Genomic DNA, 26,813 nt, shown 5'->3' with positions numbered 1-26,813 from the left:
GAACTTTAATCTTTTTATCGAATTTTTTTTTACCTTCTTTTATACTGTTGCCTCAAAGTGTCTTATGGTTTTAGCTTATGTTTGGTGTCTTATGTTTTAGCTTATGTTTAGCTTATGTTAGCTTGTTCTTTAATAAATTACCCCCAAAACTTCATGGTTTAAAATAACAAATATTTATTATCTCACAGTTTCTGTGAGTCCGTAATTTGGGTGTGACTTAGCTGGGCGCCTCTTGTTTAAGATCTCTCCTGAGGTTACCGTAGGCCAGGGCTGGGGTTTCATCAGAAGGCTCAGCCTGAGTGGGGAAGGGGAGTCTGTTCCAAACTTGCTCAGGTAATTGTTGATAGGCTTCGGTTCCTTTCCATGGGGCTGTGTCATACCATGCAGCTGTCTTCCCCCTGGGTGAGTAATCCAAGAAAAAGAGTGCCCAAGATGGAGGCCATGGTCTTTTCACAAATTAATCTTGGAATTGACATCCCATCACATCTGCCATTTTGTTTTCAGTAGAAATGAGCCATGAGGTGCAGCACATGCTTAAGAGGAAGGGGATTTAACTGAGAGCATGAATACCAAGAAGTGGAGATCATTGGGGCCATCTTAGAAAAATTTGTTTTGTTTGTTTGTTTGTTTGTTTGATAGTGAGCTTAAAATTGGGATATATTTTTCAATGCAATTGCCAAATTCTAAAAGCTTTAAGTTTCGGATAGAAAGGTAGGAAAACTGACCGATTGTAGTTTTGCCTTCATCTTTTCCTGGTCCTTCTGAGAAGTAGGAACATGAAATATTTAGGCTTTAATAATCGTGGACTTAAGTGACTGGCTTTGTGTTACTCTTTGTACTTGGTAGAAAGACCTGGGTAGAAAGTTAAGCTAATGTGAAAAATGATAAGGATACTAAGAGCAGTTGATGAGGGACGCCTGGGTGGCTCAGTGGGTTAAAGCCTCTGCCTTCGGCTCAGGTCACGATCCCAGGATCCTGGGATTGAGCCCTGCATCAGGCTCTCTGCTCAGCGGGGAGCCTGCTTCCTCCGCTCTCTCTCTCTCTCTGCCTGCCTCTCTGCCTAATTGTGATCTCTGTCTGTCAAATAAATAAATAAAATCTTTAAAAAAAAATAAAAATAAAAACAGTTGATGAGATGTTAGCTAATGAGCTTGTTAGATGTCAAAAATTTGATTGTGATTCAGTACTCTTTATCTTCTAAACCAATAAGCAGAATTAGTTTGGAAGGTGAATTTGTGTTTATCTCTGTCCAAAGAGCTGTATGAAACGACCCACCTTTTACCATCTATCTGAATCATGCTTAGGCGTTGTCTTCTGGCTGAGATTGTTGGGGCAGCAGGTTAGTTTTCTGTGCTACGTCATGAGTTAACACAAATTTAGTGCCTTAAAGCCACATGCAATCCTGCGTTCATTATCTTGCTGTTTCCTTGGGTCAGGAATCTGGCTTTTCATGGCTCTCTGCTGTGTCTCAGAAGACTGGAATGAGGTGTTGTTTGAAACTGTGGTCTCTCTCTACTGAGGCTCAGGATCCTCTTCCAAGTTCATTTTGATTGTTGGAAGAAATCATTTTTCTTGCACCCGTAGAACTGAAAACAGCTTGCTTTAAGGCCAGCTAGAGAATCTCTTTGACCTTTGGGATGGCCCTAGTCTCTCTTTTAAGGAGCTCACCTGATTAGGTCAGGCCCACCAGGGTAATGTCCTCTTTGATTAAATCGGTCACCTGATTAGAGACCTTAATTGTATCTTCAAAATCCCTTCACCTTTCCTATATTACTTATCATAACACAGTCACAGTTCCAATAGTCATAGACTCTGCCTTCACTGAGGGGAGAGGACAAGGGCATGGGTTATCTTTAGAATCTGCCTACCACGGGCAGGAAGCAGGCATTAATATCCAGGTTTTGCTTCCTTTTCCATGTGTTACGGACTAAATTGTTTGTATGACCCCAAAAGTCATATGTTGAAGCTCTGACACCCGATTTGATGGTATCTGGAGATGGTGTTAGGGTTGGATGAGGTCATGAGGGTGAGGCTCTCATGAGGCAGTTAGTCTCTGCTTTCTTTTCTCTGCCGCGTGAAGACACAGTGAGAAAACTGCGCCTGCAAGTCAGGAAGAATCTCGCGTCTTCCTGCGTCTGCTGTTTTCTCGGGTTGGTTTCTCCCACTGCTTTTGCCGTTCTTCTCTCTAGAACTCCTGTTAATTGGGCAGTGGACCTCTTGAGTTGGTCTTCCAATTTTCTTAGGGTTTTCCACCTTTTCTTCATGGCTTTCATTTGCTTTTTTCCTTCCTGAAAGATTTCTGAGATTTCTCAGGGTTCTTTTCTAGCCCTCATACTGAATTTTGTGAAATTTTGCCTATTATTTTTAAATGCAATTCCGCTTGTATTCACTTAGCATATTTTTGTGTCATGTATGCAACGTTTTATCTGTGAGAATATGGTCTAAAGTTTTTTTTCTAGTTTCCTTTTTATGCAGCTTTCTCTTCCCCCCGTTCTCTTTTTCCCTTTCCTTTTCTCCTTCTTTCTTTACCTCTTCCCTCTTCCCTTTCTCCTCCTCCTCTTTGCCTCCTCCTTCCTCTGCCTCTCCCCCTTCCTTGCGCTCTGCTTTCTACCTGAGAGCTTTTGCCACGGTATGTAGCTATCCTGTCTGACCCTTGGTTAGCAGGGCATGTGATGGTGATGGAAGTGCTCTCCATTTGTGCAGGGTCTTGGGGTGAGGGCAGTGGTGCTGTCGTGGCGGACCCTTAGTTACACATCCCACATTCCCAGTGGGATGTGCAGTTATCTCCCAAGAGGACCTTAGCGTGTCTGGCCTGGGATTTGAGGAGAGAGTGAGAGAGAAGCCTGGCTATATTCAGGGGCTCACACTTAGTGCCCAGGAGATCTCTTGCAGAATCTTCTGTATGTCTCTCCTCGCCCCTCTGCTGTGTGACCCTCTCTAGAAAGCTGACATTTCAACGTGTCTCTGGTTCCGTGTCCAGTTGCCTGGCTGGTCAGGTTTGTGCAGGATGTGGGACGGGCTGCAGGAGTCTGATTGTTCCTCATACAGACTTTCTTTCCCCCAGTCTTTCTGTGTTAGCTCCCATCTCCATCTGTACACAACACACCCACATATGTGTTCAGCTCATTTTTTTCAAGGATGTGCGGCTGTTCAGGTATTTTACAGTGGTCATTAAGAAGAAGACTGTTATTAGTTGCTGGGATTCTGGCTAGTTCTCTCAGAACTCTGGAGCACAGTTTTCAGATAGCAACATAGTAGAGTTTTCAGGTTTCTTTGACTTACTGATGCTTTAAGAAAAATTAAATATTTGTATTTCAGTTTCTTCGAAATAGCCTATAAATTACTGATGGCAAATGTCTTATACTTCTCCCAGTTTCAGATGAACTACTAGTTAAGTGCTTCGAACATTCCAGTAATCTCATTCTCTAAAGATGCTATTCGTAGGGCTTCTTGAGAAACTGGTGGTCAGTTACTTTGGCCAGTGACACTCCCATGAGCAGGTAGAAGCACAAAAGTGAACAGAAGTTTAAAATCTTTTATGGTGAAATGTACAGACATAAAGGAAATTGCATAAAACACCTATGTACACCTTGATGAATAAAAAGTGAGCACCATTTTACCCACTACCCAGATGGGACAAAGAATATCACCATACCTCCGAAGATTCCTGTGTTCTCCCAGATCACAACCTAATTAATTTGACTTTTGCGATAATCATTTCTGTGCTTTGCTTTATCGGTTTACGACCCCTGTGTGGATACCTGAAATATATCATTAGTTTTGCCTATTTGTGAACTTTCATGAATGAATACATTTATAAATCCTTGTACCTCAGGTATTTGCAAGGTTCTCCCCATTCAGCCATGACACTGCATGTAGTAGTGATTTGTTTCATTTCATTGCTGTGCAAGATGCCGTGGTTTGTCTGTACCGCCTTCCGTCCACTCTGCTGCTGGTGAACAGCTAGCTGTTTCCAGTTCGGGAGGCACTAACAGCTCTTTAGAGGGTACTCTTGTGTGCATGTTTTGTGCATATGTGTATAGGTAATTCCAGGATGTGTACCTAGGAGTGGAATTGCTGACTCATAGAGATACAACTTGACCAGGTGATGCCTAACAGATTTTCCAAGTATTTGCACTTAAAATGCATTTCCACTAGCAATATAAAAGAATTTTAATAGTTGCACAGCTAACACTTCGTATTCTTAGGCTTTTTAATCTTTGAGAATATGCTGGGAATCTGGGTATATGATGTTGTGGTTTTAATATTTATTTTTTTAGTTACTAATAAGATTGAGCTGCTTTCCCTATGTTGATTAGACATTTGGATTTCCTCTTTGGTAAAGTGCCTGTTAAGTCCATTTGCCCTCTTTGTCCCCCTCCTGAGTTGTTTTCTTTCTCACTAAATTGTAGGATTCCATTACACATTCTAAGTACCTGTCCTCTGATGGGATGTTTCTGGTATCTTTTCCCATTCTGTACATCTATTTTCACTTCCCTTATGGTGTCCTTGGATAAGTAGACGTTCTTAAATTTAATGTATTTGGATATTAGTCTTTGCCTTTTGGTGAGGACTTTTTATGTCTTAAGACATCCTTCTAACCCCAATAGCATGAAGATGTGCTCCTCTATCATTTCTGAATATTTTTACCATATTTCATTTCATGTTCCAGAATTCACTGGAATTGGTTTTAGTCTTAGTTCAAAACAGGAATCCTGGATCCTCTTTTCCATCTGAAGACCAGTTGCCCCAACACCCACCACCACAATTTTCCATAAATTTTCAGTGTGCCTTTTACTTAGCAACCTTTAAAATGGGGTTGATACAGCTTCTGAGTATCATTTCCAGTTCTCTGTGCCCTTTGGGTGTTGTTTTTTTTTTTTCTCCTTTTCCTTACTCTAATTTTAGTAGACATTTGGAAGGGAGCATGGTGCTTTTTAAAATTCTACCACATTCAACTTAAAGTTGGTTTTTAAATCATCAATATTTAGTCTTACATATAAAAATCAAGTCCAGGCATAGAGAACGACTTGACTGAATTTGGTCCCATATTTAGATGCAGGGGTAGCTAAAGGAGTGTGCTGGCTTTACCATGAAACTGACAGGCTGAAACATAGTTTGAAGTCAAGAAAAACAAAACAAAACAAATTACTGCCTGGAACATTAACACTCATGATGGCATTTGTCTTGTTAAGAAAATGCTCAATTCATGAGGCATCCCCTCTTTAAAAGAGTCGGGGAAAAGAGATGTAATTAGTAATAAAAATTCTGTTTCTCATATGAAAGTCCGCTGATTCGATTGTAATATTAACCTTAAAACTGCCAGTTATTTTACCAGCAAACATGAGTTTATTGAGGAATAGCAGAGAATTGCAGTCTGTAACAGCCTGTGGCAAAGTCATAGGCAAGTGCCCACCCAGAACGAAAGAGAGGACCACTGTTTTATACAGAGGACAGAGGAAAGCAGGGGAGGTGAAACAGCTTTTACAAACAGAAAGTCCATTGGAGTTCACTGCCTCCCGTTCTTGTGGTAATGTAGTATCCACTAGCAAGGTCTCTCTCTTTCTCTTGGGTCTGGAACTGATGAGGAGGGTAGAGCATGAGAGCGCCCCCTGCTGGCCGGTGCTGACTGTATTCGAACCAAGATTTCTTTTCATCGATTTTCACAGTAGTTACCATGTAATAAAATCATTTTAAAATGATTTTAATCATTACCATGTAATCAAATCATTTTAAAGATATCCATTTAAGATGGTCAAAATATAAAGCTTTGATACTTAAAAGAGACTGAAAATAAGTTTGTGTGTATGAAATAGTCAAATAGGCAAAATGACATATTCCATAATTGCCTCATAGAGTAAAATTACCTTTACTCAAATTTGGTTAATGCTAGATAGCTGAACCGTGATTATAACATTTATTTTTTGATTTTCCTTTGTTTAATTTTTTGTGACCAACCAGTCTGCCTTTACTATGAGGAAAATACATAGTAGTGATTTGAGAAGTATCTGGGTATGTGGACCCTAGAGATTTTTATCTCATTTATAATTAAATATACATTATTTATATGTATTTTTATATTATATTTATATTATATTTTCTATTTATATATTCATATGTCCCATGGATTATTTTCATTGTATTATATATATTGTAAGTAATTGTGGTTAAATATGTATTAGCACCTGCTTATCTTACACTTATTTTAATGAGTTATTCCATTTAATCCTTCAGCATTTCACAGCCTTTTATAATCCCCTTGTACAAAGAAGTTGCCACTAGCCTAGGGTTACGTGACCCGTGTAGTGGGACACCTGTGGTGAAGTAGTCTTTGAATGTGCCAGCTAGTGACTACTTAGGCTTTTTGTTGTTTTGTATTGTTGTTATGTTACAGGCTGTGGCAGGGACATTAGAGTTAGAGAACAGGGATAGTTCTCTAAAAGAGGTTGGTAAGTTTTGAGTGAAAAGCAGTAGTTTATATGCCAACATACGTAATATTTCACATACTCCAGACATCCATTTGATTCCAGAAATGATTATTGATATAGGCAGGCTTTTAAAAAATCAGTAGATCTTTGAAGTTCTGTGAATGGCATTTTTATCTCTACTTAGTTGTAAGAAAATTTCATCCGTAAGTTTCTTACCTGGGGAATAATTTGATGAGGGACATGGAGGTGAGCCAGTTAAAAATACTGCACAAGTGAGAATTGATGAGTCATCTAAGTCTGAGTGGTTGATAGTTCAGCCTCATGTTTTATACACATTTGAAAGCTGTTTTTAATGATCGCGGGTCCTGTGATTACAAAGAGAGTGAATATTCCACATTTTCTTGGTGGACATTTGAAGTTGATTGATCCTCAGTGCATCTGTGCAAATCATAAGGTAGGGATTATTTTCTTTCTTTTACATGAAGTAGGAACCTGTGGGTCCCCTTTGGTTAATGGGAGAGTTTGGATTCACAGCCAGGTTTACCTACGGCACATGACCTTTACACTGAATTTTTTGGTATCTGTGATAGAGTTAGATTCTAGCTTTCTTTTCACCCTTCCTGCAGTTTGGACGAGCAGGTTGATTTCTTCTTGTTTTTTTGCTCTTTCTGTTTCTACACTGGGCATGCTCTTTACATCATTCTGTAATTAGAAGCTTTAAAATACTTGATATTTGGAAAGACTATTATAAGATGTTATATATAATTAACGTGATTTTATAGAACTTTTTTCTTAAAGAGCTATTTTAAGTATCTAGGCATTATCCCTGTTGATTATAGGGAATGCATTTCTTAACAGGAAATCTAAGGGTCATCCAGAGGGTCTGTAAACCTCTTCCGCTCACCCCTAGTTTGGCAGTAGGTCTGAGAAGGGAGAGGTGATGTGTCCTTGGATGCTTGAGAACTCAAGATTGTAGTAGTTTAGTGAGGTAGCGAATGTTGAAAGCACTTTATAAACTATGAAGCATTGTGTAAATGAAAGGTATCCCAGGTGAACCACCTTATTTATGGATGAAAAGAAAAGCCAGACAGATACTAAGTGGCACCTTAGAATATTAGAAATATTGCTCTACTACCGAACCTTGCTCATCCAAGTTGAGCCATCGGAATAGAAGTGAAATAGCCTTTTTCCCTAGTAGTAAATCATTGAAATTAGTGAGTTGACAATTTGCTTTTTTTCTATAGATTCCTGTGAGCTGGACAAATCCCTCAGGCAAATATCATATTGGCATTAAAAATGGCTATGACTTCTATCCAAAGGCACTCAAGGAAAGGATACAGGTAATGTACAATCTAGAATCAATGACTTCTTCCTCAAATGTGTTCCCGACCAAAGAAAAACATTTTTCATAAGATCCCATGAACTCTTAATTATTGTGGAAGCTGGGAGACTTTCAGACAATGACTGTTTCAAGGCTCTGTTCAGCGGAATGTTCGCCATTTAAAGTGACAGTTCTTAATCTTGTGTACATGGATAAGTTTAGAAAATCTGTGAATACATTGAAATTATCTTCAAGTTTTTGTATATGTGTGTTTTTCTGGGAGTTGGAATATAGCTTTCATTGGATTTTTGAGGGACCTTTTTTTTTTTTTACCTCCAAAAGGCTAAAGACTATTTAAAGTTGATGTAAAGTCCTGGCTAACTTAATTGTTCCCAGTTTTATAGCTTCTGTGATGATTTGTCCCATTTTTTGTACTGTTTAACGAGGTTTCTTTAAAGCAGCGCTGCTGAGTAGACTCTCGGGGATGATGGACATGTTCTCTCTGCCCGTTATGGTAGTCACCGGTGACCAGTACTGTTGAGAACTTGAAATGTGACTCATGTGAAATTTTAACTTTATGTAATATTTTAAAATTGAAATCTAAACAGCAACACGTGGCTCCCATATTTGCCGGTACCAAATTTAGAGGATTGCTGTCCCGCTAGTAGCTGACACAGGTTCAGAGTTTCAACTGTAAAAGATAATGTGATCCTTGAAAATGAGCCCAAAGGGTAAGACCTGTGGGTGCTTCCCTCTAACCATAACCCTGTTACTTGCTTCTCCAGGGGTCTGCACCGTAAGAGCTACTCAGCACACTGCATATAGAACCTTTACTTTTTCGTCAGATTCTAATCATTCTGCAAAAAAAATAAAATGACAAAAAATGCATATAACTTATGGATGCTATTTTATTTTTAAAATTTCAGGCTGATGTACACATAGCATAGTATTTTTATGCACCATATTAAATTTCATCCACTGTATGATAAAGTGCAAATGAACATGCAAATAGAGTATGTTAATGTCTGCCCCCTCCTTAGCTCAGTGGAGTTGTTTTATTGGAAAGGATTTTCTTTGTATCTAGCAGACCTCCACTTGGTGGCACTATGGGTTAAAGATAGAGATGAAGGTAAAACCAATTTTCAGTAACAAAGAACTCTGTTAAATGAAAGAGGATAGGGAAGAAATAAGCCCGAAAGGGAGGAAGTTGAGGAAGCCTGCATGTCCCTCCTTACAGCGAGTCTTAGCCCTGCCGTCCACTTGCATGTGGCTTGAGGCCGTTCTCAGTTGCGTAAGGGCCCACAGCACAGTATTTGCTTTTGTTGTAAGTGACTGGGAATTCAATTTGTTGTACAACACACTATTATTTTTATTCTTGGATGGGTTAAAATTGGGGCATATGTATCAAAATACATTTGGATGTGCCTTGGTACATGTGTTCTCTTAAAACCCAGGTGCACAATGGGGCGCCTGGGTGGCTCAGTGGGTTAAAGCCTCTGTCTTCGGCTCAGGTCATGATCCCAGGGTCCTGGGATCGAGCCCCGCATCGGGCTCTCTGCTCGGCAGGGAGCCTGCTTCTCCCTCTCTCTCTGCCTGCCTCTCTGCCTACTCGTGATCTCGGTCTGTGAAATAAATAAATAAAATCTTAAAAAAAAAAAAAAGAAAGAACCCAGGTGCACTGAGTTAATTAGTTGTTAATATTTGATCCATTGCTTTATCTACTTGATTATAAATGATTCTTTAGCTCCTATGTGAAAATTGTGTGGCATCACACTGGTAACAGCTAGGTCTGTGTATACATGACTGTCCGGGTTTAGTTTACCAGGATGTTTGTCATCCTCATTGTAAGGTAACTTTTCTGTCTTTGCAGAAAGAACGGAAGGAAAAAATCTGGGATCCTGTTCACAGGGTGGCCCTTGCAGAAGCCTGTAGAAGACAAGAAGAATTTGATGTTGCCAACAATTGCCCTTCTCAAGTTGGTGCTAGTCGCTTTTATTTAAACATTGCCACAGAACTGTATTATCATAGAGTTCTTAGAGAGTTAACAGACTGGTTTTTTTTTTCACAAGTTTTAAATTGTTTAATTTTATTAATTTTTCTTTTATTCCGAAATCAACTTTCATATTTAGTTTTCAAAACTTCTCAGTGAACGTACATGTATGTAAAAGTGCATAAATGCTAAGTGTGTGTAGTCATGAGTTAGCACAAAATGAACACTCCCTCCCATACCCCTTCCTAATCATTGCTCTCTGCCTCCTCCAAAAGCGACCACCATTGTGACTTAACACTGTTGAAAGATTTTGCCTGTTTGGAATTTGTAGAGTGGAATTCAGCAGTGTGTTCTCTCATGAGTAGCTGTTTTCACTCAGCCCTGTGTTGGCGAGATTCGTCCGTGTGTGGATGTTGTAGTTTGTCCACTCTTGTTGCTGTATGATGTTTGCACCACCATCGATGTGTCCATTCTCCAGATCAGCATTTGCCTAGTTTTCAGTTCTTGGCCCTTATGGAAGATGCTATTTTGAACATTCTCATGCATGTTTTTGGTGGGGCACAAAGTGGTACTACCCATTCCTATTTTTGCGAGAAGCACTGTGAGAGCTCCCATGGTTCCACATCCTTAAATAGCTGCTGCATTTTTTTTTTAAGATTTATTTATTTGAGCAACAGAGAGAATGAAGGAATACAAGGGAGGGGGCACAGAGGAAGAGGGAGAAGATCTCAGGCAGACTCCCCACTGAGTGCTGAGCCCGACATGGGGCTCGATCCCACAATCCTGAGCTCATGACTCGAGCCAAAATCAAGAGTCGGACACTTAACCGAATGAGCCACCCAAGTGCCCTAGCTGTTACATTTTTTTAAATCAGTGAATAAAATGAAGATAATTTTTTTATAAAAATAGTACATGCTTGTTGCAGAAATTTCTGGATCACACGGGCATACAAAATAGCAATTGAGAGCCTCTAAAATGCTACTCCCCCACCCCAGGGATGGTACCAACAACTTGATGTTTATCCTTCTAAATCTTTCTTTTAATGCATGCATATACCTTTTTAAAATCAAAAGTGGAATGGTATTGGTGGTTTTCAACCCTGGTTCCATATTAGAATCACATGAAGAGCTTTAAACCGCCAGTGCTTATGCCCTAGAGAGGAATTAAATCAAAGCCTTGCAGGAAGGCTGGCATTTTTAAAAGCTCCCAGGAGCTTTAATTAATGCACAGTTAGGGTTGAGAACTCCTGGCCTGAATAGTTCTACATACACATTTAACTTGCATTTATTTAATCTGTGTACAGCATCTCTTTAACTGTGTAATTCATCCTCTTGAGCTGTATTATTTTCTGTTAGATCACTGTTTGTCCTTTAGCCTCTTACTAGACAACGTTAAGTGTCGTATTTCAGGTGCTATATGTACAGCCAGTTTTATAGCAGGAGGGGTCTGGACTTAATTATCCATTTTATTTCATTTTGTTTACCAAAAATCTCTATATCATTGTCTTTTTTCCTTTAAGGAGGAATGAATATTGAATAACAAAAATGAAGTGTAATAAGACTTTTGGAATGTGGAAATTAAGTTTTAATTCAATAGGACTATTCAGGTGAATGTAGAGCAGTCTGATGTAGCATGTAGTTGGGAAAAAAAACAGGTTGGAGTGTACACAATTCCCATTGTTTTGGATCAAAATAGTTAAATAGCAGCTTATCTGTACAAGGTCATGAATATAGTGTGTATTTTCACTTATTAACATATTCTAAAGGGCAGAAGATAATTCACGATTTGTCTTACTTAGATTCTTAAACAGATTTAAATGGAAACAGTTCTCAAAAAATCTTAAAGTCAATAGATAATCTACTTTGTAGTAATTTTAGAGTTATTTTTGGAAATTAGTTATAGATTATAGATAGGTGAGTAACACATCTTGGCCAAATGATAAAATCAATGCATAGTACAGTGTCTTTCCCAAAGTGGGTAGAATAAATAAATAAATGAGAGATTGACTAAAAGTAGTAGTATTCTTAAAATGTTTGATATATTAATTGATATCTGCATCATTAAATTGAACTACAAGTTGCATAGATATAAAAAGAAAACTTTTTTTTACATTTTTCCAGGGTAAAATGGCTTGACTTTTGGTCACACTGTGTCTTTGGTTATATGTTAATAGAACTTTTCAAGCGCACAAAATGTACTAATATTAATATATTTTCTAATTGACTAGGCAAATAAACTAATCAAGGAGGAACTTCAAAGTCAAGTGGAATTGCTAAATTCGTTTGAGAAAAAATATAGTGATCCTGGCCCTGTGTATGACTGCTTGGTGTGGCATGATGGTGAAACCTGGAGGTAAGCTTCATGTATTGATCTTCACTTAAAAAGTGCTTTTATCTACACTGAAGAACATTAAGCTCCCAGAACTGTCCAGAGAGTTGTTTAAGTGACATTAATATCCCCAATCAGAAATATTTGAGAGCCAAATTGGCTTCTGGGTAGTTTTGGATAAACCCTTTGAACTTCTTGGTATCTTAGATAGTAAACCTGGCCCTTATGTGTTTTAAAGAAGCTTGTTACATTAACAGACAGTAACTGTTAACCAGACATTAACAGGTTGATTATTTGTAGACATAGGGATGTTCCTGATTGGGGCAGGGCAGTTTGAAAAGCAACTGCAAGAGAGTTCTGCCGAGCATCTGCTATTAATGTTTTAAGGGCAAAGGAGTACAGTTGAGTGAAGATTTCTCAAATAGAGACCAGGTAGCTAAGTTGAAGTAGGGCAGTAGAATACATTTGTGAAGAGCTCAGTCTCTGGGATGGAATCCTAGCTGTGTGACCTTGAACACTGCCTACCCCTCCAAGCCTGTTCCTCGTCTATTAATTAGACTAATAGTAGTGCCTTCTTGAGGGTTTTGGGAAAATTAAATGTGATGTTTCTATACACATAATACACCTGCTAAATGTCAGCTCTTCCCCCCGCTGCTACCATTGTTACTCCTAATAGCGATGGTGTGGACCAGGTTACCTGTCATGTACACCTGTTGTTCTCTTTCTCTGTGCATTGTACACAGCAGGCATGTTTCTTGTATTTGGCTAGTAAATGTCTTCTTGCATTACTGTCTGCGTGGAAGTGGGAGTATGGTCTTAATACAGGTCTTTAGCCATACATGTTTTAAAAGGGTTTCCACAATAAATCAGAGACTCCTCCCTGAAACTTGAAATCAACAAGCAGTTTTTTTTGTAAGTTGGAGCCTCTGCTCATACACAGAGGATTGTTTCCCAAGATGTGGCAAACACAGAACAAGATGTAATGACTTGATTACTTTTCTCAGATCATTTACATTGCAGTGCACCATTCTTAAAGGAGAGCTTTCCTCCCATGGATGTGGGTGCTGATTCATCTCTGATAATGGGTATATAACATTTTCAGCTGAATGAGAAATCCCCATTCCATTCAGAACTGAAAATATTAATAAGATAATTTGCATATAGCAACATTCTGATCCATATGATATTAAATATTAATGCATTTTTTTGCATGTATTTGGGTATGTTTTTTTTGTATAGATGCAGGTGTGCACATGTCTGTGAACTATTTTATTTTTCTTTAAAAACTTCGCAGAAAGCTTGGATCAGAGTATAATATTAAAAAGTGTTCAATCGCTTCTCGGCCTTTTGGCTAAGATCAAGTGTAAAAAGATGCATGGTTTAGCAAATTTGGTATATCCACCACATGGCGTAAGATGATATAGTCATTCCCAGTGATAAGCCTTAGGTGAGTTTTAGCGTTGGAGAGGACGCAAGGTTAAGGTTAAATGTGAGGAGAGTACTAGACACAAAAATGAGTATAACTGGGCAAATACACCACAAGGGCTTAAAGAGATACTCTAATGTTAGCAGGGATAGGGTAGTGGGGCAATAGGTGGTTTCAATTAGAAGGTTTCCTACCTGAGTTGAAAACACTGCCAATTTTGCCCTAAGGGAAAGGAATTTGGGTCAGGATGTCCAGGGTGGCAGTATGTGTTTTCAAAATCTTTAAGACGGTTGAAAAAGCAAGGGATACACTGCAACAGATTGTCAGCAGTCTTCTAAGACAACTTTTAGAATTTTTGCATTGGAAATGAAACTCAAAGGAAATAAAAGCTGAAGTTACTGGGGTAACGATTTAGAAAATGTTATAATCCCTGAAAAATGCAGCAGAATTACACTGTCAGGTATTACTGGAAATTAACTTTTGTTTACATGATACTGTATACTGTGTGGGGCTTTGATTCCCCCACCCCATCTCAGAGCCAGAATATTTTTTTTCTTCTTCTTCTTTTTTTTTTTATTTTTTAAATTTTTTTTTAATTTCTTTTCAGTGTTCCAGAATTCATTGTTTATCCACCACACCCAGTGCTCCATGCAATATGTGCCCTTCTTAATACCCACCACCAGACTCACCCAACCTCCCACCCACCTCCCCTCCAAAACCCTCACCTTGTTTCTCAGAGTCCACAGTCTCTCATGGTTCATCTCCCACTCTGATTTCCCCCAACTCCCTTCTCCTCTCCAACTCCCCATGTCCTCTGTGTTATTCCTTATGCTCCACAAGTAAGTGAAACCCTATGATACTTGACTCTCTCTGCTTGACTTATTTCACTCAGCATAATCTCCTCTAGTCCCGTCCGTGTTGATACAAAAGTTGGGTATTCATCCTTTCTGATGGAGGCATAATACTCCATAGTATATATGGACCACATCTTCCTTATCCATTCAGCCGTTGAAGGGCATCTTGGTTCTTTCCACAGTTTGGCAACTGTGGCCAGTGCTGCTATGAACATTGGGGTACAGATGGCCCTTCTTTTTACTACAACTCGACCATTCTCTTACACCATACACAAAGATAAACTCAGAGCCAGAATATTTTGAGGAGAATCTTAAAGATCCCAAATTACTTAGGGCAAATCTACGCACTGTCATTGCAGAAATGCCAGCTGTTTCTGAGGGGAGGTAAAGTGACCTTAAGTGCCTTGACTTTTGTTTTTACAAAGACTGTCCTCCGTTAAACCCATATCACTGCACTTAGCCCATAACCTAGCATAACCCTACTCTTAAGTATTTGTCAGGACGTATAAGGGTCAAACTCACTCTCAATATGGAGCAAAGACTGGTTGAGAAGCCAATATTTATAGAGGATTACATGAAGAAAAGGCCATTAACTGGTTTCTTTTCATTGGTTTTTGACCTTGTTATCTCAAATTTCCTTTGAGTTTGATGAAAGCTGTGGATTTTTTCCACAGAAAATTGGACAAAAAAATGTATTACAAAGTCTGGGAATTTATAGCCCAATCTCCCTGTTCTGTACCCCCTCACACAGGTACTCAAATCCTACCCTTGAACCTCATTTCCATGTTCCCTTTCTGGTATTCTGACATTTGTCCTTAAACTAAGCCAGCCACCTTCAGAAAGTCATGCTCTTGTACCATATGCATACTTGCCCTCTGTCGAGTTACTGAGGGAAGTCACTCAATTCTCTATTGGTATTTTGATACAGCGCTTGAATGTTGAGTCATTTCATATTGATGGTGGTTACAGGAAACTGATCTTGGACTATGTCCGTGTATTTGCTGTGAGAATGATGTTGATTCCTTCATTGTTTCATCCTTTGGCAAATATTTGTACCTTCTTTGTACCAGGTAGACTGTAGAGAAGCTATTCCGTGGACTCTAGACTGCGGAAGCAAGTATGAGAACATCTGAGCCCATCTCAGAAGCATCATGAAAGATTTCGTTGAAGGATCAGCTCAAGTAGCAGAGAGGGTGGGGACAGGGTTTAGGGTAGAGGAGAACGTCAAGAGGATGTTGGAGGGACTGCCAGGAATTTTAAGTATCTGATGGGCTGGATGAAAGAAACCAAGGACCTCAGAGATGATGGCCAGGATGGATACCGGCCCGTTTAATGCTTTCAGGAACAAAAGTGCTGCTCCGTCTAGCAGATGGGGAGGTCTGGTGGAATACATCTTAACCTGTTAATCTCCGTCCTAATTCCATCTGATACGCTACGCGTTTTCTGTTTGTCTCATTTTCCCCTTAGTGGTCAGTCTCCTATATTTCCCTATATTGTATGTCTTTTTTTGAAATGCCATGAATCATTTTAGCCCCAAATTGATTAGGGCATAATCAAATGAACAGTTTCAGAGATCCTTCTGTCCCAACTGTCATAGTTTGTTAATGAGATAGCATTTATAAGAAATGCTCTCTCTATTCTAGTGGGCTTCCATTAACTCACTGTAGCAATTGTGATTGACATCTACTTGTTAAAAACAGTTTTTCTTATCTAGCAAATCTGCACAAAGACCCAGTAGCTAAAAACATAATGTGGACCTTTAAGTGATGTGCATTCCATTTATGATTTTTATTTTAGATTTATTTAGCTTTAATCAGATACTTCGTAGTATTTGGAATATATATTTTAAAAATTATAGCAGTAATAACATGGGGAAAGAACCAACAGGAGGATAACCATAAAACTATGTAGAAAGTACTTTTGTAAACAATGTTTGCCTGAGGCTGTTACAACTGTGGGAGTGAGACACCGTCTATAGTTCATCTAGTTTCAAGGAGGCTGCACACACTGTTGGATTCATGAAACAAATTTTAAAAGAAGCAGAAAGGAGTAAGGCCTAGGCTGTGTGTCGTAATCATCCTGAATTAGTCTAAAGCTGGAAGCTAAGCTTTGGTCTAATTTCTTAAGTGACTAGATGGTTTTCTGCCTGGAGTTTTGTGGTGGATGGTGTTCCTAAAGTCCTTTATACATGCCTTCATTTAAAGGCTGGTCCTTTAAGCTTCTTTCCTGATCTTTACTGGTGACTCTGAAACAGAGGACTCGGCAGTTACTGCGTTCGTGGTGACAAAATAAACAAGGCGGTAAGAAGGCACCTGATAAACCATACAATGTTATTTTTAGAAAGCCAAAGAAAATAGATAAATTTCACTATCTGTTCTCAATTTACAGAGCCTGCATTGATTCAAATGAAGATGGGGATTTGAGTAAATCTACGGCATTAAGAAACTACAAAGAGGCCCAAGAATACGGTTCCTTTGGCACAGCTGAGATGTTAAATTACTCTGTTAATATATATGATGATGGAAACCTGCTCTCCATTGTGACCAGTGGAGGTATTCTGTTTCAGATTTACTAGTTACTGACATGGCAAGGTGTTGCTACTATAGCCATAAAGTACCCTTATGGAGAGTTTAACTCAGCAATTCTATCTAAAGAACTAGGTATGGGATAATAAATAGGATTTGATCCCCTTAGTAAGGTATTGTTTTCTTTAAAGTCATAACTATGCAGGATCCGGAACGCCTGGGTGGCTCAGTTGGTTGGGCAGCTGCCTTTGGCTCAGGTCGCGATCCTAGCGTCCTGAGATCGAGTCCCACATCGGGCTCCTTGCTCGGCGGGGAGCCCGCTTCTCCCTCTGCCTCCGTCTGCCAGTGCTCTCTCTCTCTCTCTCTCTCTGACAAATAAATAAAATCTAAAAAAAAAAAACCAAAAAAAAAACTATGCAGGATCCATTCCAAGAGTACAAGCATGGTCCAGCCACCAAAAAGAAAAACCAATATAGGGGCACCTGGGTGGCTTAGTGGGTTAAATAAGCCTCTGCCTTCGGCTCAGGTCATGATCTCAGAGTCCTGGGATCGAGCCCTGCATTGGGCTCTCTGCTCAGCAGGGAGCCTGCTTCCCCCCCCCACCCCCAGCTCTGCCTATTTGTGATCTCTGTCAAGTAAATAAAAATATTTTTTTAAAAAATCAGTATAATTCATTTTATGAAAATTCCTTTGGAAGGAATTTTACTTCCACATACTACCTCTTAAGCAGTTCACCTCCAAATACAAAGTCAGGTAAAAAGCTCCTCATGTGGCATTCAGTGTCATTTCAAAAAAGCTGGGAACTATCCAAATATCCATTAACAAAAGAACAGGCTAATTTAAAACTGTGTTGTATTCATTGTGGAATATTATATAACAAACAAAATGAATAAATCTACATATACCTTTATTTATAAATCTCAAACACAAAATTTTAGTGAAACATGTTGATAAAACATTTGTGTAACATTGTAAAACATGCTAAATTATACTATAAGTATTCATGGATGTGTGTGTTTGTATGCTAAAGAATATAGATGGAAGGAATATACACACCAGCTTCCGGATAGTGGTTACTTCTAGGGGGGAAGCAAGGATGGCTTTAACTCTTATCACTCCCTGTCCCAGTGTTACTGAGTTATAGTTGCGTACAATAAACTACATTCATATACACACGATTTGATAAGTTTTGATCGATGTGTACGCCCGGGAAACCATTATCCCAGTCAAGATAATGAACATACCCATCACCCCTGTAAGTCTGCTTGTCTTCCTTTCTGATCCAGCCCTGTCTGCACGTGCAGCCCCAGGTAGCTCTTGAACTGCTTTCTGTCAGTCTAGGTTCTGCATTTTCTGGAATTCTGTATAAGTAGAATAGTTATGATATGAAATTCATCCCTATTATGGTTATAAATTGCTTGTCCCTTATTGCTGGGTCATATTTCACTGTGTGGCTGCACCAGGTTTTATTTACCCACTCACCTGTCGGTGGACATTTGCATTGTTCCAACATTTGGGTCCAAGTCTCTGAGTGCAAGTATGTTTTTGTTTAATTTGGACTGGTATCTAGGAGAACTGGCTGGATGTGGTAGGTACGTATTTAACCTTTAAAGAAACATAGTGGCTGCACCCTTTTACATGCCACCAGCCAAGTGCGAGCACTCCAGAGCTCCACATTTCGCCCCTCGGACTGGTAGCTGGTGGTGGCAAGTAGTCTGGGGGATGGGGATGACATTAAAATCCAGCTTCCCTCTTTTTCATTGGAAAAAATAAGAAAGGAAGAATTGGCAGCATTGGGTCCATATTCTTATGTGACAGCAGTTGTCTAGAGCGTGGGACTCTGAGCGTGGCAGCAGACAGAAGGGTCCTGTGCTCCCATTTCTTCTGGAGCTATGATGACTCTGTTGTCACCCAAACATCAGGGCCCAGCACCAGTAGGTGTTGACTATTTATCTGACAGTAGTGGGAGATTTCTGTCCACCCCTGTCTTTTAAAAAACTTCTTCACTTAAAAAAAGAAACCCTGGCTGTTTTGTTTTGCTTTTGCTTTATTGATAATATGACATTCTATAGAAAAGTATGCAAATCACAAATTGTATACACATTGAATTCTCACAAAATGGATACTTTTGTATAACCAAGAGATAAAACATTGTCAGAGCCCCATCTTGCCTCTTCCTGAACACATCTACCCTCAGTCCTCCCAGAGTTAATTATGGTCCTGATTTCTGTGACTGCATTAGTTTGAACCATCCAATAAGAATGCTGTTTTTATAGGTCAGAAATGATTAAATAGGGGCACTTTCACATAGTTCAACCCAAGGTGCTGTGTTTCCATTTATATACATGGAGTTATAGATAATCCTTCTGTTTGTGAATTCTTTAGATAAACCTTATTTTTGTGTGCATCCATAATGTTTAGAAGTAGTTCCTGTTTATTGTTGTATCATATTAATCCACAAATGCACCATATGCCTATTTACTATTGATGGATCCTGGGGTTGTTTCAAGTTTTGAATTCTGCAAGTGATGGCTGCTGTGAATGTTTTTGCACGTATCTTTTAGCGTACATGTGCGCTCTTCTCTGCTGGGTGTAAGGCTAGGAGTGGACTTGCTGGCTCGTAGGGTACACCTGTGTTCAGCTTTCCACAGTGCTGGTCTCTACGACCAGTAGTGTAGGAGCGCGTGCACGCCTCCTGCGCAGCTGCCATTATCAGCCATAAAGGTGCAGCCGTTCTGAAAGTGTGCTGAGCTGTCTCACCGTGGCTTTGATTTGCCTTCCCCAGATGACTAATGAAGTTGAACATCTTTTCATATGTTTATTTGCTATTTGGTTATCCCCTTCTGTGAAATGCTTTTTAAGTGTTTTACCCACTTTTCTTCTGGGTTCTCGCTCTTGCGTTGGGAAGCATATATTCTGGATATAAGCTCTTTGTCAGTTGTGTGTGTTGCAGATACTGTCGCCTCTGTAACTTGCATTGTGCTTTCAATGAACAGGACAGAATCCAGGGTAGCAGGATGGTGTATGTAGTTCAGAAAGTTTCATTTTTTGTGTGAATTATTGATGAGACTTACTAATACACAGGTAGGGTTAAAGTGAGGGAATGTTTTTATTAGATTATTTTTATCATGCTTAATAATATGTAAATTGAATGATTAAAACTTTGTCTGAAAATATGCTGTCGTGTTCCCCTCTTTTCGCCTCAAGGAGCTCATGGAACCCATGTAGCTAGTATAGCTGCTGGGCATTTTCCAGAAGAACCTGAACGGAATGGTGTGGCTCCCGGTGCTCAAATTCTTTCCATCAAGATTGGTGATACCCGACTGAGCACAATGGAAACAGGCACGGGCCTTATACGCGCTGTGAGTGTTCGGGAGGTGTTGATTTAGAAGATAAATGATGGGTAACTGTGGATAGTTCTAGGTTTACGAAGTGTTCTTGACTTTACTAAGAAAATATTGGACTGTATTTGGTATACTGGGCTTTGTTTTAGGAAGCAAAAACTCTTAATGCAGTTTTAAATTATTTTTATTAAAAATTATTAAGATGTAATTTTTAAGAAAATATGAAAATATTATATTATACTTCTCATTTCTGTTAAGCCCCTGGCACACTATTTTGAGATACTTTAAAAAACCCCAAACCGACCTTTTAGCCAGCTTGCTTCGTCAGTCTAGGAAGAATTTAACTTACAGTCTGCATTTCATTTTAATGTATGAATTAGATTTTACTTTAACTTCAGTGATTTTAGAATTTAGTAAGAAACATTCCGTTTTGCACATGCTATTTGTGTTTTTTATTGACTACTTATTATACTCTATGTCTCTGCTTTTTTTTAAGTTTTCCAATTTAAAAGTTGAAAGTAACATTACATTTGGATTTGAAATAGAAGATGATTGGTTAAGAAACTGGGATTCCATGCCTTTATTTTACTGGCCAGTCTTTCTATAAACTGCTGCCTAAACTAGACTCTTCATCTTTTTGATAGATGATAGAAGTCATAAATCATAAGTGTGATCTTGTCAACTACAGCTATGGAGAAGCAACTCACTGGCCAAATTCTGGGTGAGTGTTCCCGGGTACTTAGCTGATGGCGAGTACAGAGCATGTTTATAACTGGATTGTACACCACAACTGAAAACGAGCAGTGCCACGCTTAGACGATAGTGTGTATCTCGTGGACCTCCAGCCCCCCGTTCCCACCATCCTGTCTGTGATGTCGTGATTCCCTCGTAGCCAGGAAGACTCGCTGGCCCTTCCCTCGTTACAGGTCCTTGTTTACAAGCGGCCTGAACTCTGGCAGGTGCAGCGACCTGACAGAGCGTAGACTTGCGGCAGCCTGCTGACCCCTGCGGCGATCCCACGCAGCCTCCTGAACTTGGTAGCTGCAGACACACACTCACGCTGCACTCTAAGTCCGTGAGCGGGAATCTCAGATACGCGCTCAGCATTGCTTTCCATCATCTGCGTTGGCTCTTTCGCTCCTGTATGGCCATTTACGCCACCTTTTCTCCTCGAAGACCTTCCGCGACTTCTCCTTTCCTTCCCTCAGCTGGTGTTCTCACCTCTTCCTTTCCCAGAGAAGATAAAAGCCCTCACAGGGGCTCCTGACCTTCCTACAACCTACAGCCTACTTCCTACAACCTACAACCCCTTCTCTGCCTTCCCTTCTTGTGTAATAAATGAAGTGTTTGTGGCGGCGTCTGGGTGGCCCCGCTGGTTAAGTGTCCAATGCTTGGTTTCACCTCAGGTCACGATCTCAGGGTCCTGGGATGGAGCCCCGCATTGGGCTCTGCGCTCAGCACAGAGTCTGCTTGAGAGTCTCTGCCTCTTTCTCTCCCTCCCCTTCGACCAACCTGCCCCTCCCTAACCCCCCATCCCGCACTCAAACGCACACATGCACACACACTCTCTCTCTCTCAAATAAATAGATGGATAAAATCTTTAAAAATTAAAAAAAATAAGTGAAGTGCTCAAGGTTAAAAGTCACTCATGCACTGGTTATCTGGTTTGCCATTTCCTCTCCTTAAACACTGCTCCCAGACAGACAGAGCGCTTCCTTTCACGCCGCTTTCCCTCGTTTTCCCAGCGAGCATGGTTGGTTGGCGTAGTCACCGTTTCCGGGGCTCCTTGGTGCATTTTGATGAGTGTCACACGACTCCCTGCCTGTCTGTGTCATGGTGTCCTCCTGCTGCTAAATTCAGGGGCTCAGCCTTGAAATCATGTTACTTCACCTTTTTTTCTTCATAAGAATAACTGAAATTACTTCATTTAGTGTGTTTACTTAGTAGTGACTCCCACCTCTCCTGCATTCCCACTTGGCCATCCATATCTACCTGTCACCCAGTTTCTGAAGCTCTTTAATAAAGCCCTGCCTAAACGAAAATTTTACCAAGCCAGGCCCTATAGTTTGCTGTTTTCAAATAACTAAATTTTCTCAGATGACTGGTACTAGGTTTCTTGGGATACATCGCTTTCTTGCCCTTGTGGCAATGACCCTGTCGTCCTCACTCATTTCTTTCGTGAATGTAATCTTGCCCTCTTCCCTTGCTTCAGTACCTTTTTTACCTAAGTGTGTTTCTTTCTCTCTTCCTTTGACGTTTTAAGGTCATCTTTCCCTAATATTTTTCCCTTCACACTCAGGATTGGGGTGTTCTTGACCATGTGCCTTTTTTCTGTTGACTGCATTTTCTCGATGGTCTAACTTCATCTCCTTTATTTAATACCAGTACATTTCTTGTTTGCTGTCACCTTCTAACCAGAGTCTGTATTTTAAATCCTACTCTGGAGTTCTTCCTGTTGCCTTAGTTCCCCTTCATCTTTGCCACTAATCATAAATATATGTAGGAATAAATATATGTAGGAATAGGAAATCCTCTGCAGAGTCATTTCTAAATACATTGTAGTAAGGGGATGGTGCAAGTCAAACTGTCTGTTCCCCACTAATGTGATCAGTATTTCAAAGCAAATATTTCAGTATTTGCTTTGGGTCCTTTGTGGTTTCTTTTGCCTGTGTACATTCCATGTGGAATCTAGCATTCTTCCCACATTGACCTTGGTCTCATGACTCCTTCCTGACACTGAAACCCAGCTGAGGTATATCTCTTGGCTTGGCTGGGTCATGTTCCACCAGTGGTGCATGTGCCAAAGTGTACTCAGCCACACGTTCGAATAAGGGAATAAGGCTGAGCATTTACAGTCTGTGACTGTCCCCGGCTTCTAACGCACGCCTCTTACTTGCAGCCTCTTACTTGCAGCCACTGTTTCAGTTCTCCTACGTAGAACCCATTTAGTCCTTATGAAAGCCATATTTGAAAATCGCTTCACAGTATAATAATGCATGTTTTGAAAAACGGCACTGTGTTGTGTGTTCAAAGAACTTCTCTCTGTCTTTCAGGAGAATTTGTGAAGTCATCAGTGAGGCCGTGTGGAAGCATAACATCATTTACGTCTCAAGTGCCGGGAATAACGGTCCCTGCCTTTCCACAGTCGGCTGTCCAGGTGGCACGACATCCAGTGTCATAGGTTAGTTTCCTGCTTTAGAAATAGACTTGTTTGAAAACAAGCAAACAGGAAGCTCCATGAATCTGATGTTAATTGTGTCTTTACTGTATGCAAGCCCTTGTGAACCTTAAGTGTGTGCCCATAGGCGAAGTCTAGTGGAGGGCTGCTGGCCTGAAGCGGACCGGGGGAAGGGGGTGTAAGGCGGGGCTGGGGCCGGTCTGCGTGTGCAGAAGCGCGGCTGCTTCTGACTCAGGACTCCAGGCGAGGCTTCCTGAAAGAAGTGCCCGTGAGGATTTAGGTAGGTAGAAATGAAAAAGGAAGGAGTTTTCCAGACTAAGTGAGCAACGTAAACACAGATACTTGCCTCACTTTTTATTTATAGTATATGACTATTTATTTATAATAAAGTTCCCTCCTTTAATTTCTCTTGGGACATACAGAGAAAGTCAGATGTCAAGAAAGGGAGCTTTACTAATGAGAAGAAAAGCAGTTGAAACACATTTACTCTGTGAACGTGGCTTCTCTTCCACTGTTTGGTCTGGAGGGTGAGATGCTGTGTTGTCCGTTTCACGGTACTCAGTGGGGAAGGGCCCCGGCAACAAGAGTGAAGGGAAATCAGAATGAGTTGCGCACGTAGTATGAAAACGATAAAATTAGCTGTGGCTGCCAACTTGTGCGAAAACACCCACAAAACATAACACCCACCCCTGTTTTTTTAATACGAGGCATGAATGAGGAGGGTAATGAACTGAGAGAACAAATAGGTAATAATTGATGATGCCTACTAGCATTTTTGCCTTTATTTTTAAGTTTGAGAGCAAGGTAAGGCTACAACCTCTTACCATTTGTAATTGGATGCATGACAGGAAACGCTGTTTGGTCCCAAATAATTTTTCTGGTGTGTTCATCAATAACTGCTTGAATGTATACATATTATAGTAATTATTAAAGGCATATAGATATTGTAGCTGTTACAGATACGTAATAACATTTGGGTATCCAAGTTTAGAAAACTGGTCCTTTAAAAAATTTAAATAACAGTGATCTTAGCTTATAGGGCATACTTTTATTTATAGCTTCTGAGTCTCAAGCAAGGTGTAGCTTGCTTTGTATAATTTAAAACCTTGCGCTGAAGTGGTTCTGTTAAATCGTGTGTTGAGACAACAGTGCCTACCAGTCATCTGTCCTTTGTGTTTCAGTTCTCTAGATACTTTAGATACACAAATTAAAATGAAACAGAAAATAGGACTGAAAGGTACCTGAAGATCAAAATCTACCCCTCTGCCACATTACTCAGTATTTTAGCATTTTCTTATCTCCAGACTCACTGAAAAATGGAAACTACCTTGTACAAAATGATTACAGTTTAAATGTGGCTGCAGCGCTCACCTGAATCCTCGCGGTTCGTGTGTTTCTTCCGGTCTCTTCTGCATGTGTGGATGTTGTAAAGAATTAGGAGCCGGTGGACCTGGATTCTAAGTCTTCTCTCTGCCAGTCACTGTGCACTTAGTACATTTTTTCAGCCCTTTCTGGGCCCTGTTTCCAGATTTCTAGAATGAAGAAACTGAGTTTGATCCCTGTAAGTCTGTGAATTTAGAGTCCCTTCGGCTGGTCTGCCTTTACATATTTATCGGGAAGACTGCGGCATGTTAAATGTCTTTGCTCTTTGCTTGTTTTTACAGCTATTTCGGGCAAGAGGGATACTGCCTACTTTATGGGTAGAATTTTGGATACAGTGGTATTTAAGAATGAAGGCAAACCAATTCCTTTATTTTCCTAAAGTTATATTTTATAGTTTAAAACACATTTCTTTTTCTTTTACACACAGAGTTTGAGGTATGTGTTTATATTTAATCTACATGATAATCCTGGTAGATGCTTTTATATTCAAAACCAAAGTACCTAGTTTAATGTCTGGTACATAGTAAACTTTCCTTGCTTACTAAATTTTCTTTCTTTCCATTTATGAACAAGGACTGTAGTACCGGGTGATTGAGTGATTTGCCCACAGTCACACAGCTGAGTGAACAGTGGATTTAGAAATAGGATCTAATTTTATTTCTTTTGTTCATGATTAAATTCATCCCACAGGTGTTGGTGCTTATGTTTCTCCCGATATGATGGTTGCTGAGTATTCTCTGAGAGAGAAATTACCGGCAAATCAGTACACATGGTCTTCAAGGGGCCCCAGGTAGGTTGAGAGTAGTACGTGGGTCTTTTGCAACTCATGGTGGGGAGGGACAAAGTTTTGGTAACTTTACCAGGTACTTTTTGGTTTTTACTTTTCAACATTTTCATTTTGAACAATCTAATTTCAGGGAAATATAGTTAAAGGAATAAATTAGATATTTTATTGTTAGAGGTATGATGTAACTGTTCTGACTATAAGGATAGAAAAATTGGGACACCTGGGTGGCCCAGTTGGTTGAGTGTGTGTCTTTGGTTTAGGTCCTAATCTCCAGACCCTGGGATCCATCCCCATATCGGGCTCCCTACTCAGCAGGGAGTCTGTTTCTCCCTCTCTACCTCTGCCTGCCACTATCCCCGCTTGTGCTTGCTCTCTCTCTCTGCCACATAAACAAATAAAATCTTAAAAAAAGGGGGGAGATTAGAGAAATTGGTTGGAATCAGGTCTTATATGGTAATGCCAAATTTAATCCTCTGAGTTACAGTAGCCTCTACTCCTTCCTAGATAATTTCCTAAAAAATAAACTTATTTCAGTAGTTTACTGTAACTGTTATTGAAAGCATTGAGGCTATAGATCTCCTTGTGGATCATCAAGTCTTGCCTATATCAGCACCATATACTGCCCACATCAGCCCAACTAATTGCCTAAAACTCCACATCTGAATAAGAGTGGCCAGGATTCAGAGTCAAAGCTGGCAACGTTCTACAAGTTTTAGATTCAGTTAATCAAAGTATTAATTATTAAATTTGTTGATTCTCTTCTAAAATTGATTTTGAAATATTTTATCTATAGTCAATATAAGCACAAAGTGTCAGAAGATGTTTAAACCAGCATTTGTTAGTCTTACTTGCCCATAGAACATTTAAAGAATTTATTTCAAGAAAAATGAGTTCATGAATTATGGGGGAAGCTTGGATTAAGGAGATAGTGGTTCACAAGCCAGTTATTCTAGGAACTGAGATAATTTGTTCATGTTTACCGTGCCATAAACATGGAGTATTATTGCAAATACATGGTGTAATTATTAGGTTTAATTATTAGGGTATAAAACTTTGACTAGTGATCACTGAACAGAGCATATTCTGTGTACTATTTGAAAAATCCTCTTTGTCAGGAAAGACTGTCAGACATACAGAATTTACTTGACTTCCTGGTATTTACAAGTATGGCATAGTTCTTAAAGACAGATTGCCAAATACTATCTACATAAGCATGTTTGGAATTTTTTTACATACTGTTAGAAGAAGA

At 39.8% G+C, this 26,813-nt stretch overlaps 1 protein-coding gene across 4 annotated transcripts in view; it reads left to right on the top strand.

Moving 5' to 3' along the window:
- The window catches only part of TPP2 (tripeptidyl peptidase 2), a 70,685-nt gene that overhangs the window by 7,424 nt on the left and 36,448 nt on the right, over positions 1 to 26,813 (top strand). For all 4 annotated transcript variants that reach the window (XR_013966534.1, XR_013966535.1, XM_080798327.1 and 1 more), the window contains exons 3-10: positions 7,673 to 7,768; positions 9,620 to 9,724; positions 11,967 to 12,091; positions 16,736 to 16,899; positions 20,080 to 20,234; positions 20,861 to 20,937; positions 23,270 to 23,397; positions 25,468 to 25,567. Coding sequence is in view for 2 of the 4 variants with exons in the window: in XM_080798327.1 (XP_080654453.1) it covers positions 7,673 to 7,768; positions 9,620 to 9,724; positions 11,967 to 12,091; positions 16,736 to 16,899; positions 20,080 to 20,234; positions 20,861 to 20,937; positions 23,270 to 23,397; positions 25,468 to 25,567 (950 nt within the window). In the remaining 2 variants the exon portion in view is untranslated. The remainder of the gene's footprint in view (positions 1 to 7,672; positions 7,769 to 9,619; positions 9,725 to 11,966; positions 12,092 to 16,735; positions 16,900 to 20,079; positions 20,235 to 20,860; positions 20,938 to 23,269; positions 23,398 to 25,467; positions 25,568 to 26,813) is intronic.

This window comes from Martes martes (assembly GCF_963455335.1).
Source record: "Martes martes genome assembly, chromosome: 3".
NCBI lineage: Eukaryota > Metazoa > Chordata > Mammalia > Carnivora > Mustelidae > Martes > Martes martes.
Note: the sequence above shows the minus strand (reverse complement) of the source record. Positions and strands in the feature narration are given on the sequence as shown.